Source organism: Centroberyx gerrardi, chromosome 3, assembly GCF_048128805.1.
Source record: "Centroberyx gerrardi isolate f3 chromosome 3, fCenGer3.hap1.cur.20231027, whole genome shotgun sequence".
NCBI lineage: Eukaryota > Metazoa > Chordata > Actinopteri > Beryciformes > Berycidae > Centroberyx > Centroberyx gerrardi.
In genome coordinates, this window is record NC_135999.1 from 29,999,095 (window position 1) to 30,016,922 (window position 17,828).

The following is a 17,828-nucleotide window of genomic DNA, read 5'->3' on the forward strand; positions in this document are numbered from 1 at the left end:
GCTGTTATACATTTAGACTTGAGACTTGACATTAATGACATGGACTTCACTTGGTAATCTACATTTAGACTTGGGACTTGACATTAATGACATGGACTTCACTTGGTAATCTACATTTAGACTTAAGACCTGTGCCTCAAGACTTCAGACTGACTTGGGACTCGAGCAAAGTTGCCTTCTTGCACCTTGTTTTCTGAGTGTGTGTGTGTGTGTGTGTGTGTGTGTGTGTGTGTGTGTGTGTGTGTGTGTGTCAGTATCTCCTGTACTGCACCAATGCACCAACACTCACTTGCTGTTAATTTCCTCACTCTTGACGCACACAGTGTCTCCTCCTCTTGACTTCTGCCTGGTGCCAGTCTGGGCTGCAGACACTCAATCCTCCCTGTCCTCACCTGACCCCTAAACATACCTTCCATGTTTTTTTGGAGCAGGACTGGAGCAGCCATAATCAAGTCCACTGCAGCTTTCGGAACCGGTGACGTCACCTACACCCCCTCAACCACCCCTCCTCTGTCTTCCCTTTGCCTCCATCACCACTACAATTAATTTACACCTGTGATCATACATGGGGCAAAAAGATTTACCGGCGGCTATTTTCGTCCTCCAAAGCTTATTAAGGGACTAGACTGCGGTGTGTGTGTGACTGTGTGTATGTGTGTGTGAGAGAGAGAGTGTGTGTGTGTGCGGTGGGGAGAGAGAGTGTAAGTCCCGGGCAGCGAAGGCACAGCGAAGCCGCGAGAGACGAACTGCAGAGCGGGTAGCTCGTTTCTGGCGCCTCGGTACCGTGACGGCGTCGCACCTGTCTCTCTCTCTAGATCTACCTGTCTCTCTCTCTCTCTCTCTCTCTACCTGTCTGTCCCTCTCTCTCGGTACCGTGTCGGGTTGAGCCGCCATATCTACTTCAGAGGACATCGGTGTGAACGGTAAAAAACCCCGGCGGGAGCATGTTGACGCTGCTGACAGCCATGTATCTGGTGGTGCGGGCGGCTTCTTCGGAGGTGAGTTAACTGAGCTGACTGCGTGTCTTTGAACGCACCATATAAAACAATATAGAGACATAACTTGCGTGACATTGTAGGAGTCTGACTGTCTTCTTCTTCGCCTGATTATGTCTGCGGCAGTTAGGCCTGTGTCTCATCAACCGACCACAAATTCATTGTGACTCGAGGGAGGACAGATGGTGAAATTTGGCGCGAGAATATTAACGCGCTTGTTTCTGTTTCTACCGGGTATTTTTTCCGGTTAATTTCCCGGTGTAAAGCGCCCGGTATTCACATCGGAAAGTCAGTGTGCAGGTTGTGTCTTTTCTGACCCTGTCATCATTAATTCAGTGACAGGCTCCTCTCGGGCGGCTCTGCCAAGGTGTTCGATGCCAGCGTCAAGTCAGCCAGAGTAAGACAACACAACATCCGGTCAGAATTTTCAAAATAAAAGCATTAAAGATGAGTGTCCCAAATAGGGATATGCGTGCATAAGTGTGCATAAGTCCTCAGTGTGTGGTCTAATGATGAGTTCATGTCATGTCGGATTTACCATAAATATGAGCTGCGGACTTGGGGAAAAACACGTTCACTTCAGCCTCTTTAATTTTAAAAATTAAAAGTAGAACCTGGGATTTTTTGGTAGCTCAGGTGTCTCCTACCAGGCACTGCAGTGAATCCACCAATGTTGGCAGTAGAAGATAATGAAAATCAACAATATAATCAAAAATATAATAGAACAAGCGAGTAATGTCTGCTGCAGTTGTTTATGGTTGATTTTAAATTTAAAATTCATAAATAAAAATTATTTTGGATGTGGGCGTTCCAACAAGTAGCCTATTTCCAACTTTCTGACCTCTCTGGAATGCATCATAAATGACTATCTGAATATTTGACGGGGCCTGAAATTGACAAAGGATTAAGCAGACTGTCGAAAAATTATTCAACAATTTTTTTCTGAATGCGCATTGTGATTGGACGAGAGGCGATCCAGGAGAGTTTAGAGCTGCAGTAGATGAACTTGTTTAATGTTTGATACTACTGTAAAAACGTTGTAAATGTTGTATACTTAACTTCCTTCACTTTCTACTCTCTGCTGTTCTGACTGGTTTCATATCTTTATCATCTTGTCATGTTGTCAGTGAGCAGCAGAGATTCTCTCAGTTCGTCTTCTGTCACTTGTTCACACAGATGTTGTCATGATACTTTGGTTTTAGTGTGGCTTTGATAAAGATGTAAGTGCCAGTGAAAGCAGCTAACGGAGGATGAGTACAAAACACCAGAGAACATTTGTTTTGAGTAACACAAGTACCAAAGTAAACATAACTAAGAGGAATCTATAGTCAATTATTTTTTTTAATTGTTTTTTACTCATATTCATAGTCATATAAGTCTATGCAAGATGCACTCCAGTACTCCCCACACCCTAAAAATGTTGCACAGTTCATGCTTTTATTTTGAAGGCAGAATCACTTGACCTCCGGTACCGTCCTGCGTGTCTGCCGCTAGCTTGACGCGGCTGCTCGCTGCAGATTATCAGCACCGCGGACAGCTCCATGAAGTTTATTTTAGCTGCCAGCCAGCGCGTTACATAACCTGAATTAAACACCGACAACCAGAAACTGAGTTAACTTCACACACACACACACACACACACACACACACACGCACACACAGCAGGAGAGGCTGATGAGAGGCCCAGAGTCCCAGAGTTTCTCTACCATTAAATAGGTGTGGTGTTTCTCTGCCTTAAAGAGCTGCTGACACTAACAGAATTTCATCAGTCTGGTTTCAGTGGAGAGTTTTAGTGTCCCATGATGCTCTAAATGCTATTTCAGAGGCTTTTCACCCTGATGAGAAGAAAAGTCTGAGGAAACACTGAATATTTGGAATTTTTGGTGTGAAAATGGTCAAATTTAAAGAAATATCGGCAAAAAATATAGGCTATCAGTCTAAAAATATTGGTATCCATATCACCAAACCCTATTTGACCTTTGACCTCCTGACTGTTGGTAGTGTTGGTGATCTAGAGATTGAAGCTGATTCTACTGTTGCTCTCTACTGTAAGTTTCTCTACACAGGAGAATCAATCAAACTTTACTTATATAGCACATTTAGTGTAATAAGATTATAATAAGTGCTTAACAAGATAAGAAGATAAATAGATACAACACAATAATGAAAATCAGAATAATATATTAATAGTAATAATAATAATAGTCATGATAAATATAACTTATGAAAAAATAATAATCAAAAGAAAAATCATCTTAAATAACTAAAATGTAAATGTAACCAGTGTAAAACTAGGTGTGATCTGGCCGTGTGCGTATGTATGTGTGTGTGCGTGTGTGTGTGTGTGTGTGTGTGTGTGTGTGTGTGTGTGTGTGTGTGTGTGTGTGTGCGTGCGTGTGTGTGTGTGTGTGTGTGTGTGTGTGTGTTGGCTCAGTTGAAGCCTGTCTGGACGGATAAGAGGCTGAGCGGCTCGGTAATGAGCTTCAGCTTCCTGTAGACTGCTGGGAGGCTGAACTTGACCTCAGGTGACCTCTGACCTCTGACCTTTAACCCCGACCTGAAACCAGTCTGCCGCCTCATCAGGTTTCACTGGTGGGGAGAAAAAGAAGCAGGAACCTGTGGAAAATCACTGGAATATTCCTATAATATTCCTATAGTTTGTCTATGGTAGTCAATAATGAGTTAATAGTGACTTTATCATGCTTTATGGTAGTTTTATCTCCTATGGTATCACTGTAATATTCCTATAATATTCCTATAATATTCCTGTAGGGAGTTAAAGTGAGTCTATGGTATTCACTAACACTTCACATTAAGTGTTCATTAACTAATGTTAACTAATGCATTCATGAACATGAACTAAACATGAATAACAACACTAACAAAGATTAATGTTAAATGCACATGGACAACTGCATTCATTCATGTTGTTATACATGTTTGTTAATGTTAACTAATGTGTTTACTAACATGAATTAAGCATGAACAGTGACATTAACAATGATTAGTTCATATTAAATGCACAGTAAACAACTGTTTCATGGTTATTAAAGCCAATGTATTGTCTACATTGAAACCCTAACTCTACTATCTATTGCTTTATGGTAGTTTTATCTCCCATGGTATCACTATAATATTCCTAGAGGGACTTAAAGTGTTTTTATGGTACTTAGTAGTGTGTTTATAGTGATGTTATTACTACACAGCACAGCAGGTTTGGGGTCAATTCATTAATGAACTCATCAAATCCAGTTCAACTGAGGAGTTGGATTTGGAATTTGAAAAAAACAACATGAAACAGAATTGGAATTGAATTGGAATTTCAGGAAGTTTAATTTAATTCATTGAAATATCTGTGAAATTCCTTCTTTTTTTTTTTTCTCACCACATAGCCTATCTGACATTACACATAGTGTTATCAATACTGAATATCATAAAATGTTAAAAGGACCTTCTGGTATTTGATGCAGAACTGTAATGGTAATCCATATATGATTGAATGTATTTGATTTATTGAACTGTCTTTTATTTGATTCATAATGTTTAATTTATAATGTTAACTCTCTTACATTGATTAATAGGCTTAAGATAAGATAAGATAGCACTTTATTGATCCCCTGGGGGAAATTCAGGTGTCACAGCAGCAACTGGCGGAGGAATGCCAAGGAAGTCAAGTACAGGACAGGTAATAAAAAAAGAGGTCATAAAATTAAATTAAATTAAATAAGCTTTCAAGGCTTACAGGACACTGTAAAACAATGTAATCAAACAAAAGGTACAACACATAATGCATGTTATCCATCTACAATTCACCATCAAATGACATTACAAACAATGAATTTCAGTATCGTAGTATCCAATAATTCATTCAGAATCCAGAATAAATAAGGATTCCTTCCCTCTTTCCCACACCTTACAGATACAGTATATTGGAGGTGGAATTTCATGGAATTAAATTCTGTTTTCTGTCATTCCAATTCAATTCACATTCTGTTTCCTGCATTTTTTTTCAAATTCCAATTCCAATTCCTCAATTGAATTGGATTTGTTGAGTTCATTCATGAATTGGCCTCAACCCTGCAGCTCAGTGCCGCCTGTCGCTTTGCAGGAGCAGCGCTGCAGTTCCGCCGTCGGCCGCCAGGTGTCAGTAAAGAGCAGATTCCTCAGTTTAAAAAAGAAGCCTTTTCAGAATTCTCAGCCATATTTGGGGAAGGTGGGCGCGGCCTGGGAGGACACGGCGCGGTGCTTCATGGGAGAGTGTGTTCCTTTCGTCGAGTCGGTCGAGTTAAAAAGCCTGCGTCGGTGAAAACAGGCGACTACAAGTCCCGTGGTGAGTTCAGGAGCCAGTCATCTACCGCATGACGCTTCAATACAAGCATAGAGGTGACCCCTCCGTCTAGTCCGAGCAGGGAGAGCAGGCACAGCAGACCTAACGCACCTCAAACCGCTAGCGAAATGGTAAGATGGATGTTTAGCCGTTTACTGTCCGATGATGAAGATGCAGTTTGTATAGAGGACGTCTTGACGATGCACGGTTCTGTTTGATAGTGAAATCGGTTAAACTGTGTGCTGTGAATGAATGGTGTCTGATAGTTGACATTGACAAGAGGGCGACAGCATCATTGTTTAATCCCAGTTTCTGCTATAAGATTATGTTCAGTGGTTGTCTTCAGCGGAGGGTTTTCTTCAGTCTGCACTATGCATAATTTAACAGCTAAGGGCAGGGCTAGCATACGCAGTTTTTTGCGCAGTTACAACACGGATGTGAGAGGTGAGGGTTGGATGTAATTTGAATTAAACTGAAAGTTAAACTGCAGCAGAAGCAGATACAACAGAGAGAGATGTTTGTTTCCGCTGTTTTCCTCCCGCTAGTCCTCTGTGTTTCCACTCCTGCCTCCATTTTAATAGCGGCAGGCTGTGGCGTGGCAGCGGCGGCAAGTTACATCATCGCCCTTTCTTTTATTCGGTCAGGATAGCCAATCATGATAAGCGCTGCATTAGTTTGAAAATCCATTCATAAACCTGCAGATGTAACCTTGTGTTGCATATCGGCAATGGTAGAACCGGCTTAAAATATGAATCAAGATCTTTTATTAATTGTTTTGGCGATACTGTTAAATTCGGCATACATATTATTCACTAAGCATTATTTAATTCAGTGAAATATCCACTTTCATAACTGGTTCGCCGTGTTCCCCCACAATCCTCTGACATCTGAATAATCCGTGGAGGGGAGCAATGAGCAGTGTGAACTAATTATAAAAGTTGAAATCTTCTTGAAATGAAGTGCTGCTTGCTGAATTGTATGTATGCCGAATTAAAGAGTGGCTTCAACTAATTCGGAAAAAGTCTTGAATCGTATTTTATATCTTATGTACCCTGGCCTACATGCAAGGTCACATTAAATTGCCAGTTGTTTCAATGGAGTTTGGCGATACACTCTCTCCACACTAGGGCTGGAGTTTGACAGGAGAGCCACTGTTCAAGGCTTGTTGAACCAGCAGCCCCATTTTTGGGGATTCAAACTCTTAATTATAGGCTGCATGACGTGCCTAACCCCAAAGTGCATCAAGCAGCTCAGATCAACAATGCAGGTTACTGCCGCCTGGGTTCCTCCCTCTATCTGGGTCACTGTCTCATTGCTTTTGTCTGATGAGAACCGTTCCTGTTTTTGTTTGAATTTTCTTTCCAGGCCGAACCAATCCGTGTTCTGGTGACCGGCGCTGCTGGTCAGATCGCCTACTCCCTGCTGTACAGCATCGCCAAGGGGGATGTGTTCGGTAAAGACCAGGTAAGAGTCTGTCAGTCCGTCTGCACGCAGCTTACATAAGCAGCAGCACAGCTCCGTCCCTGCAAAACCAGCTTTGGTCCACAGAACAGGCAGCTGGCCGTTGCACTATGTAGGTTATGGCTGTTGTTGCATAAGAATAAGTGAATAGTACATGATTTGATGCCTTCAGCTTATTAGAGTCAAAACCAGTGATGTAGTGGGAAATAGAAACAAGGGGAAGCTATGAGCTTATTATAAGGCAAAGAACCACCAGTAGAAGTGAAAATCAAGCATATTTTTAGCTTTGATTTATGATTTTTCCCTTAACTGATGCTGTCCTCATATTGCTTGCATCAGTTTGGCACTACTTGCTCTGACAAATACTGTAAATATATGTGAAAGAGTTGAGAAGGTGCGTAAACTCCCACCCTGTTCTGAGGGTAAAAAGGTGACTAAACCAGGGTTAGTTGGGGTTACTCTCACGCTACATCACTGGATCATGACGCTTTTGGTTGCCAGCACCAGGCAGGGTTCCCTTGGGCCTTGGAAATCCTTGAAAGTTTGTGGAAAGTTTTCTTCACACCCTGAGGAAAACCTGGTGATGGAGATTTCACCAGGATTTCTTGACTCGACAAGATTTTTGATGTCTAATATTGACAAATGTCAGGTCTTATCCCTTGTCCTTAAATTTACCCAAACAAGCCCTTGAACGTCATTGAAAAGTCAGTATGCCTCTGATATAGCAAGACAAATTCCTCTCCATTTATTATCATCATACCTGGTGAATAAAGTGTTTCTGTCTGATTGGCTGACTTCCTGCTGTCCGTCTCGTCACCAGCCAATCATCTTGGTCCTGCTGGACATCCCGCCCATGCTGCCGGTGCTGGACGGAGTGGTGATGGAGCTGCAGGACTGCGCCCTGCCACTGCTGAGGGGTGAGTGTGTGTTTGAGAGAGAGGGAGAGAGAGAGGGAGGGAGGGAGAGAGAGAGAGAGAGAGAGAGAGAGATTCTGCACACAGCATAGTCTGCATGGAACCAGGGTTACACTGATATATCAGGCTGATAATGGCCTTTTAATAAAAATGAGACATTGGTTATTCATTATTATATAGATATTATCACATAGATTTTATTATGATTATTATTACTTTATTTCACTCTTCTTTTCTCCCTCCCATTTTCCCCAATTCCCCATTAAGATGTGTTTTGCCTCTTGCCAGGCTGTCATTGTAAATAAGAATTTGTTGGAAATTTACTTGTCTGATTAAATAAAGGCTTAATAAAAAAAAAAAGAAATATGATGAAGGAGAGATTATGATTTCACTCAATCTGTGAAAGCTGCCTCACTCTGCCATAAGGAGCTGCTAACCCACCTAACAGAATTTAATTACTCTGGGATTTAATTAGGGTTCGACTGATATGGGTTTCTGAAGGCTGATACCAATATTTTTAGACTGAAGTCACTTTTTTCATGCCAAATTCAAAATATTTAGGTCAAAATGCTGTTCCAGAGGCTTTTCCACCCTGACAAGACAAAAACTGAATACCTGTGATTTTATTTTTGATTCTATATACTGAATATTGGCATAAAACATCAGATATCAGCAACTTAAATCCCAAAAATAACAGTATCGGCCTTCAGAAACCCCATAGGTGAAACCCTATATGGACCACAGGGTCTTGTATTGTGTTTTGCTCTCTGGCGTGATTATCTGAAATGCTCTCTGCTCCCATCTGGAGCATATTGTAAATGCATTGTGTGTGTGTGTGTGTGTGTGTGTGTGTGTGTGTGTGTGTGTGTGTGCGTGCAGAAGCCTCCTCTCCCAGGCTGCTGTAGGGAGGAGGAAGGAGTGTCGGCTATAAGGCTTTCTGTTGGCTGGTTGTTGAGGCCCTATGGGAGGCTCCAGCCAATCAGAGTAGTGGTGGGACAACAATAGGGAGGGGAGGAGGGGGCGGGGGGTGTTGGACCCAGACTGAAGTCCAGTCTGATAGCAGCAGGTTCATGTCTAATAACCAGAGACCAAACGCTTCTTATCGCCACAATCAGTCGACCCGGCAGCTTTTATCTGAAGATGGACTCAGTCTGTTCTGAACCTGCTGAGGCTCTGACAAAACTCTGTAACTCTCCTCCGCTCTCACTTAAACACTTACACAACTTTCATAAACAGACATAATTCTAGCTTCAAAATCATAAGTATTTTGTCAATAAAGGTGTTAAAACTAGGGATGGGATGATCTGTTTATCTCACAATATCATTCAAAACATGATCTGAGGTTCAGGATTCAATACAGCCAGGATACGATGTAATAAATAAAAGTTCAGTGACAACAAAGTCTGACTGTGCAGAATTCTGTTTATTTCTGAGACACAAATCTTTCTAGCGATGCCATTGGCTGCTAGAATGTAAACAACAATTTAAAAATGTCATTACACAGTGACAATAATATAATTTGGATGGAGAGCTTGTGAAACTGTGATGGTCAAGAGTCTCATTAGTGATTACTACAGCAGAATAACATGGAGCTGATATCACCATTCATGTTCCTGACACACAATATGTATTATCACATATTTGTATTAAGCACACAATCATCTGAAGTAGAAAAATGGAATCCAAGCTGATCTTCCCTCTCTCTCCCCCACAGAGGTCATCCCCACTGACAAGGTGGAGGTCGGCTTCAAGGACCTGGACGCCGCCATCTTGGTTGGCTCCATGCCCAGGAAGGAGGGGATGGAGAGGAAGGACCTGCTGAAGGCCAACGTGGCGATCTTCAAGACGCAGGGCGCCGCGCTGGAGAAGTACGCCAAGAAGACCGTCAAGGTGAGACCAGACTGACAAGACAGGGCTTTAGGTGATGTCACCCCCCTCTGGCGGCCATGTTGGAGGTCCTCAGCTCTGAACAGCTGACTGTGTTTCTGTCGTCTCAACAGAATTGAACAGACGGTTAATTTCTGTCTGTTTCTGACTGAACTGATCATTTCATCACTGATCAATCTGATTGATTTAGTGTTTAGATAATGTCAGCTTGTTAGCTAGCTAACCATAGTATCTGGTCAGCTAACATCACTGTCTTGTTGTTAACACATCTGATTAGCACACTAGCTAACGTATCTAGTAGCAGCTAGCGTTAGCATGTTCACATTAACATCAGTGTGTTTGCTGGCTAGTTAGCTAGCTAACAGTTTGTTCAGGTTAACTGAGCTGACTCTTCTCAAGCTACAACTCAGAGTGTTTTGGAGTAGAGACTAGGGCTAAAGACAAGACAGTTTACTGTGTCACAGTAACCAAATCCACCTTATCACACTATTCACTTTTACTGAGAACGTTACTGAATGGATCTACAGCCACACCACAACAAGCTGACTCAGCTACTCTCTGTTTCTAGCTGCTTGCTACAGATTCAGACTTTATTTAGGCAATTCTTCACTGAAAATGATCAGTTCCTCGCTAAAACAACACAGAAATGAACCCTGTCTGTTCCACAGTGTTGAGACGGCCGAGTCTTGAGTTTAGAGCTGCAGTCTGCTGTTCTCTGCCATATTGCCCAGAGAGCTGAAGACCTCCAATATGGCTGCTAGAAGACACATTGATTTACCACTGTCTGGGGATCTTGGTAAGGCTTGTGTAGTTCAGGTTGGAGCAGAGAGAGAGAGAGAGAGTTGGGTGAAACGAGTCCTAAACTGGACTGAAGACACAGGAAGTGAAACTGCTTTCACAGCTTCCCCTGTTTCCGGTCAAAACTCTTTCGTTCAGTAAAGCAGACTTTTTGTTTGCCGTCACATTCAGACCCACTGAGCAGTAGACATGATTTCAACATTGTGTCTCTGCTTTAGCTCTCGTATCACCCAGGATCTGTTTGACTGTGTAAAGCCCAGTTTTAGACCAAGCAGTAAATACATTATAACATATTTAAACAATGCATAAATAGCTGTAAATATCAAAAATATGCCCCAGAGAAGTACAAGATAATGCTTTATTTTTGTGATTTAACAGCAGCTTCAGGGCTTTGTGAAGCTAAAAGCCGGTCAGGAATGGCCGGCCTCCAAAGCTGAGGGATCAAAGTTCCTCAGAGCTGTGTGTAGTTTGTGGTGTGTAGTGTGTAAGTGTGTGTAGTGTGTGTGAGTTTGCAGTGTGTAGTGTGTACACACGTCATGAGGGCCTCTAATGAGCGAAGTCCTCGCCGCTCAGCGTCAGCGTGATGAAACGTTGCTCACCTCCTCTGTGGTCAAGGTCAGGTTTCACAAGCTGGGAGCGTGTGGAGAAAACAAAACGGCTCTTTGAAAATTCATTCTGGTTTTCACTACTGTTGCATTTTACTTCTCAGTGAAGCCATTTTTGATACATTTGGTACATATGCACACTGGGATAAATGTTCAGAACTGATAAAACTCCATATTCTGCACTCAGGAATCAAAACTTGGACAATAATGAAGAGAAAATGCATTGAACGCATTTTTGTTGCATTTTCTATTCAAAACACACACTTTACTATCACTATCACTTTAACATAACCAAACCATCATTGAAGATCGTATTCTATTCTAAAATTGAAATTGTAAAAGCGCTTTGCATGATACTCAAAGACACTTTAAAAAATTCAAAAAAAAAAAAATATATGTATAAAACAAGTAGTACAAAAAAGACAAATGAAGATAATAAAATTATCGTTCAACGCTGCCTGCCACAGCTACAAGTGAGTTTGTCCCCAAGTGTGTTGACAGTGATTTGGAAGATGGGAAAGGAGACTGGTGATGCCAAGGAGGTTTCTCCTGGAGCTGAAGTGTGTCTCTGTGGTTCAGGTCTATAAAACAAAGCTCACTGAGCTGTAAAACCACAAACAGGCAGACTGAGAGTCTACAGAGAGTTTCCAGCAGAGCGGCTCCAGGCTTTCCCTCCTGCAGGAGAAGTTTCAGTTCTGGTTCACTTGTTTCTAGCTTTGGAAAGAAAGTTATTAGTGTTCACAATAATCTAATATTCTGTCCTAGACTTCAGGAATAACACAAGTTGGAAATTCCTAAACGGTGTGATATTTAGACCTGGGTATCAAAAAAATTATACCACAAATCAGTACAAATTAGGTATCAAACATCTTCAAAATGTAAGATTTCTGCAATGACAACTCACATTTTCTTGTAGTTTGTGTGCAATTTTACTTAAATCAAACCCTTCTACTGTAGTTTGACGCTATTTAGAAAAGCATATGGCATCTAATCTATGAGCTGTATTGATCTCTATCAGTAACCAGAAGGAGTTACAACGATAGAACTTGCCTCTCTCTACACAAGAGAATATAACAGAAAGAAATGTGGTTTGGTCCGTAGAAGTAAAGCTTTGTGGTGTTTTTAAAGCTTTGAGGTGTTTTTAAAGCTTTGAGGTGTTTTTAAAGTTTTGAGGTGTTTTTAAAGTTTTGAGGTGTTTTTAAAGCTTTGAGGTGTTTTTAAAGCTTTGTGGTGTTTGTTCCTCTCAGGTTCTGGTGGTTGGAAACCCGGCCAACACCAACTGTCTGATCGCCTCCAAGTCTGCTCCCTCCATCCCCAAGGAGAACTTCTCCTGCCTGACCCGCCTGGACCACAACAGAGCCTCCTCCCAGGTCCACACACACACACACACACACACACACCTTTCTGTACTCTTTCTGTAAGCTGCAACCATTATTAATTACGATAATGTTATAACCAGAGATGTAGTTGAGGGTAAACGCATGTAACGCCACCATATATATATATATATATATATATATATATGGTGGCGTTTGCCTTATGATGATCACCAACTGCAGGTCATAGTTCACCCATTTTTATTTACTGCTGCATCACTGCCTATATCTATATATTTACCTAATTTATTAAATCTAAATATGGACAGTTTTAATGCTACAACTGACACTAAAACCACAAAAAAAAAAAAACTACTGAAACATGGAACCTACCAACCAAATTCACCCCAAACTACCACCGCTACAAAAAACAACAGACGGACTGATCGCCTGTGTCTGTGTCTGTGTCTGTGTCTGTCCTGCAGGTGGCGATGCGCTGCGGCGTGCCGGCCAACGGCGTGAAGAACGTGATCATCTGGGGAAACCACTCGTCCACCCAGTACCCCGACGTCCACCACGCCAAGGTCAACCTGCACGGCACCGAGACCGCCGCCTACGCCGCCATCAAGGACGACGCCTGGCTCAAAGGAGACTTCATCTCTGTGAGCGCACGCTTCCATTTCACGCTTTTCTTCTGCTGTTCTGCAGTGAAATTGGAGTCGTATACATGATGTAGTTGGTGTAATGTCATCAGGAGACAGTTCCTTGATCCACATGTTATATGTTGGAAAGGAAGTGGAGGGGAGGGCGGTTCTCAACGTGGGGTCCGGGGACCACCAGGGGTCCTTGAGGACGTTCCAGGGGGTCCGCAGCAAATTGATGAATTGTTAACAGAATGTAGAGAGAGAGTGTAGAAGAATGACTGTTTTGATCATAGTTTCACTGTTAACTCTCTACCTACAATACAGACAGTCATGGAATTCTGGACAAAATCATAAAAATATAACAATAAAAATAATATCAATAAAAACATTCTCAGATTTGGGTCCGAGAGACAAAATCTCATCAAATTGGGGGTCCGTGGCTGTAATGTGGACTAAATTAGGGTCCTTGATATGAAAAAGAAAGAATCACTGGAATAGGGAACAAGCTCTGAGTGATGAAGTCCGTCCAGGCTTGAGAGTTTCTAAAACATAAAAAATATAAACATGCATGTAAACGCCCTCCATGACATCATCTAGTTAGTTGTTCTCCAGTTGGGTAGTTTTTGGGCCGTCACCTCTGTGTACCCGTGCCTCTCGTCCTGCAGACGGTCCAGCTGCGCGGCGCCGCCGTCATCAAGGCCAGGAAGCTCTCCAGCGCCATGTCTGCCGCCAAGGCCATCTGCGACCACATGAGGGACATCTGGTTCGGCACCAAAGAGGTCAGAACACACATCGCTTCGAGTGTTTCACTTTGACAGTGATGGATCCCACAGTCATGGAAAAAAACGGAAAAGTCATAGCATTTGAAAACTGTGTGACGCATCCAGAAAGGTTTGGGAGTACCAGGGAAATTTGTTGGTTAGTTCTTCAACTGGTCAAAAGTTTAATTTGAACTCTGTCTGAACCTGTAACCCTGACAAGGAATAAATGGGTGAAAAAAAATGAAGAAATGGTAACAGAAGTCCCAGATGATCCAAGTCAGACATTCATTAAAAAAAAAAAATAGCTGTAGTATGCAGATACTCACAGTTCGACCAATATGGATTTTTTAAGTCCAATGCAATTATTTTTGTATTCAACCAGTATTCAATATCTTTAAATTTGTCCATTTTCATGCCAAAAATTCCAAGTCTTCCATGTTTCCCCCAGAGTTTTCTTCTCATCAGGGTGAAAAGCCTCTGAAACACTCAGAGCATCATGGGACACTAAAACTCTCCACTGAAACCAGACTGATGAAATTCTTTTAGTGTCAGCAGCTCTTTAAGGCAGAGAGACACCACACCTGTTCACTGGTAGAGAAACTCTGGGAGACATTACTGCCTTTTTAAATGAAGAATTAATTTACAAAAATGTAACTGAATAAATAAATGAAAAAAAATATAAAAAATGTGCAAAGAAACTAAAACATCATGTGAGGTTTTCCAGTCTGTTTCTCTGTATCTGTGGTCAGAAGGAGCCTCCATCAGATCAGAGGTGGACGACACTGACTGATATCTGATATTTAATAAAAGACCGATATCACACTCCTAGTTAAGGACCAGTCCTGCAGTTTGACTGACTGTTGTCTCCTCCTGCAGGGCGAGTTCATCTCCATGGGAGTGTACGCTGGAGGAAACTCGTACGGCATCCCAGAGGATCTCATCTACTCCTTCCCCGTCCAGATCAAGGTGCGTCTCTGATCCGGCGTCATCGCTCTGTTTGACGCGTTCACATAAATGTCCAGACTAGGGATGGGAGGATATAAGATTTTATCTTTTATCGCGATAAAAACACTCAAGATAATTTTATCTTGGTGAATTTCCATAATCGGGATAATCGTGAATATCCTCACATGATTTTTTTTTACTAAAACGGGTTCAAAGTAGAACAGTTTGACTCTATGCCACAATGCCAGTTGGACTTTATTTTATTTAAAGAACAGACTCACACAATGTTGCTATTTTTTATTTATTTATTTATCCTTTATTTATGCAGGGGGACCTTATAATTTATGATTACCTTATTTAAGATTGTTTAATTGTTTTCTTGTTTAATTGTGTTCTGCTCTATGTTGTGCTAATGTTCTTCTCCTTGCTGTACCTCTGTCTGTGTGATCTGAAAACAAAACAAGTTATTCATTTACTGTGCATTTACAACACATAACTAATTGAACCATGTGAATGCTTGGATATCAGGTTGATAGGTAGATTCTTTTTATTAATGGATTTTTTTCTCTCGTTGTGATTACCTGCTGGGTGTTGGCGAGAGTCTGAATCTGTCCTTGTTTGTTTTTCACTAAAAAGGATGTTCACAAAAAAAGATATGTGTCCTATGATGCAATAAAAATATTTGTTTCTTAACAAAATGTAAGGTAAAGTGATTCCAGTATGTTTTAGTGCCATTTTAAGAGTTTTAAGCATATTTTGATGATTATCGAGATAATATCGTGAATCACAATTATTTTGGCCAGGATAATCGTGACATGAAATTTTCATATCGTCCCATGCCTAGTCTGGTGTTTGTTGGTGGAAGGCCAGAATCAAGTGATTAAATTAAAACCCTAAGCTTGTATCTTTATTTTTTAATGTTACTGTTTTAAAATGCTGTAAATGTCTAAATGCCTTCAGCAGCCTGGCAGTGTTTCCTCTGTGTTCAGTCAGCAGTGGAGCATCGACACAGCTGCTGGAGAAGATGTGAAATTAAAATTAGCATCGTAATTTAGTTTTACTGTCATCTAAAACCAAACTAAGTGTAGTCCAAATGTTTTAGAAGTAATGATTTTATTGTGATTTAAAACATTTTTCACAACCTCAACTAGAAACATAACATTGATCCAAACAGCGACAGATAGGAGACAAAACTAGAATTAAACCCTCAAGCACCATTATTGTTGTTATTGTTTAATTAGATTATGCAATTCCTTTGGTTAAAAATAACATTTCAGATTATATAACCATCTGAACGTCAGGTAATGAGTGTTTTAGTTAAAAGTTACGTGTTTTGCAGTAAATCCCTTCATTCTCTAACCAAATAATCCTTGTAATATCACATAGTATTTGCTGCTTGGTGGACGTCTTTATCCAAAACACCTTACAGTTTCATGAGTGCAAACTTTTTTGTTACGGGTGGTTCCAGTTCCAGCTCACTCTGACCTCTTCCTCCTCCTCTTCCTCTTCCTCTGTCCTCCCCCCACCAGAACAAGAGCTGGAAAGTGGTTGACGGACTCTCCATCAACGACTTCTCCCGGGCCAAGATGGACGCCACGGCGGCGGAGCTGGTGGAGGAGCGGGACACGGCGATGGCCTTCCTGTCCCAGTGACTGTCGCCCCCTGCAGGCCCGCGGCAGCAGCAGCACTTAGATCCCCCCGATGCTCCCGGCTCGCGGCTGTGAAGACGAAACCCTCCATTCTTATAATCGTCCCACCGGCGTCTGTGTGTGTTACCTCTCTCTCTCTGTCTGTGTGTAAGTGTATGTGTGTGTAAGTGTGTGTGTGTGTGTGTGTGTCACTCGGCCACCTCCTCAGGTTTTCAGAAAACCTGTTTAATGACCACAACCTGGCCGGAGAGAATGTCTGTGTTGGTAGATGATAACGCACACTAGCTGTCAGAAACTGTAACGGAACAAGTTATCCAACAATAAAACCACAAGAAACTGACTAACCTACCTGACTGATGCTGGCTGCTTATTGACTGACGCCTCTGTAACCCCTTACACCCCGAGTTTCCCTTTAACTTTCCCCTTAAGTAGCTTTAAAGTTAGAAAAGACTTTTTTTCCATACCGTACGATACAGATACATATTCTGTATCTGCTCCTTCCAACGCTTCACTGAAGCTATAGCTGCTTAAATACTCTGAAATATATATATACTGTGAAATATTCAAACGCTGCTCCATTACATCAAATGGAAAAAATCTAGACGTGCTTCATTAATTTCCCTGTAATTCAGCCTGACATGTTTGGTGTCTTTGGAAACCTTGGGATCTGGACTAGAATGTAAAATAAAGTTCTGTGGGTTTGAACGAAGCTCGGCCGCGCAACGTGAGTTTGTAATGACGGAGCCACCGGCGGGACAGGCAGGGTGGACGAGGTTTTAATGGGATAAAAAGATAAAACGATAAAGGCTTTTTCATAAAAGTGATTTTAAAGAAGAGATTTAAAAGCTCAACTGACTGCTTGTTCAAAACCGATGCTCAGTATCTTTAAATATGACCAGTAATCTGTCATGAAAAAAAAAAACTTTTCAGAGAGAAGCTGTGAAAAACTGATTTCTGGTGAATCATGGTGATCAGCTCTACCTGCTGACTTCCAGGTTGCAGTGTTTAATTTTCACCACCTGGGGGCAGCAGTGACCCTCAGACTGCAGACAAGCCTCACGTTTCCCCTAAATGTAGAAGCTGTCATACATACTAACCAGTAAGTAGTTTTTCAAATTAAAGTACAGTCTACATTTAACAGATTTAAATGAAGACTTTCATTTCGCTGCCTGTCTGAGCAGGTTTGTGTCTGATACCAAATTATTTTGACCTGCAGATTCAGAAGAAGTCCTGTACATCCATTTTCTAATTGGTACTTGAGGTTAATTTCTCAATTTTGGAAGATAAAACGGATCAATACATCCTCTAAAATATTCTAAATTATTATTAGTATAGTAAGTAAAGCACTCAAGACAGCGAATAACTTCAGTTGTATTCAAAATTGAGTTTTACTTTCATGGCAGCAGTAATTTTTATAGGACTAAGAGTCACACATGTTTCAAATGGAGGAAATCACAATTTTGGGAATAAAACAATTTAAACTTTTGGAAAAAAAAAAAAGAAATTGTAATAAAAATGAATGAAAC

General features: G+C 41.4%; 2 protein-coding genes across 3 annotated transcripts in view; one reads left to right on the top strand and one right to left on the bottom strand.

Annotated features, from left to right (window-relative positions):
- vps54 (VPS54 subunit of GARP complex) overlaps positions 1–17,828 on the bottom strand; it is a 112,848-nt gene that overhangs the window by 45,854 nt on the left and 49,166 nt on the right. The gene's annotated exons all lie outside the window — the stretch shown is intronic.
- Positions 555–16,650, top strand: LOC139925608 (malate dehydrogenase, cytoplasmic-like). Of its 2 annotated transcripts, none has more exons than XM_071917060.2 (9): positions 555–998; positions 6,688–6,786; positions 7,604–7,700; positions 9,412–9,587; positions 12,235–12,357; positions 12,789–12,965; positions 13,613–13,726; positions 14,585–14,674; positions 16,183–16,650. In XM_071917060.2, exons 1-9 carry the CDS (start codon positions 945–947, stop codon positions 16,303–16,305), a joined length of 1,053 nt encoding a protein of 350 aa, XP_071773161.1. In that variant the 5' UTR covers positions 555–944; the 3' UTR covers positions 16,306–16,650. The 2 variants fall into 2 exon arrangements, with proteins under 2 accessions (XP_071773161.1, XP_071773162.1); XM_071917061.2 differs by lacking the exon at positions 555–998 and adding an exon at positions 5,311–5,453.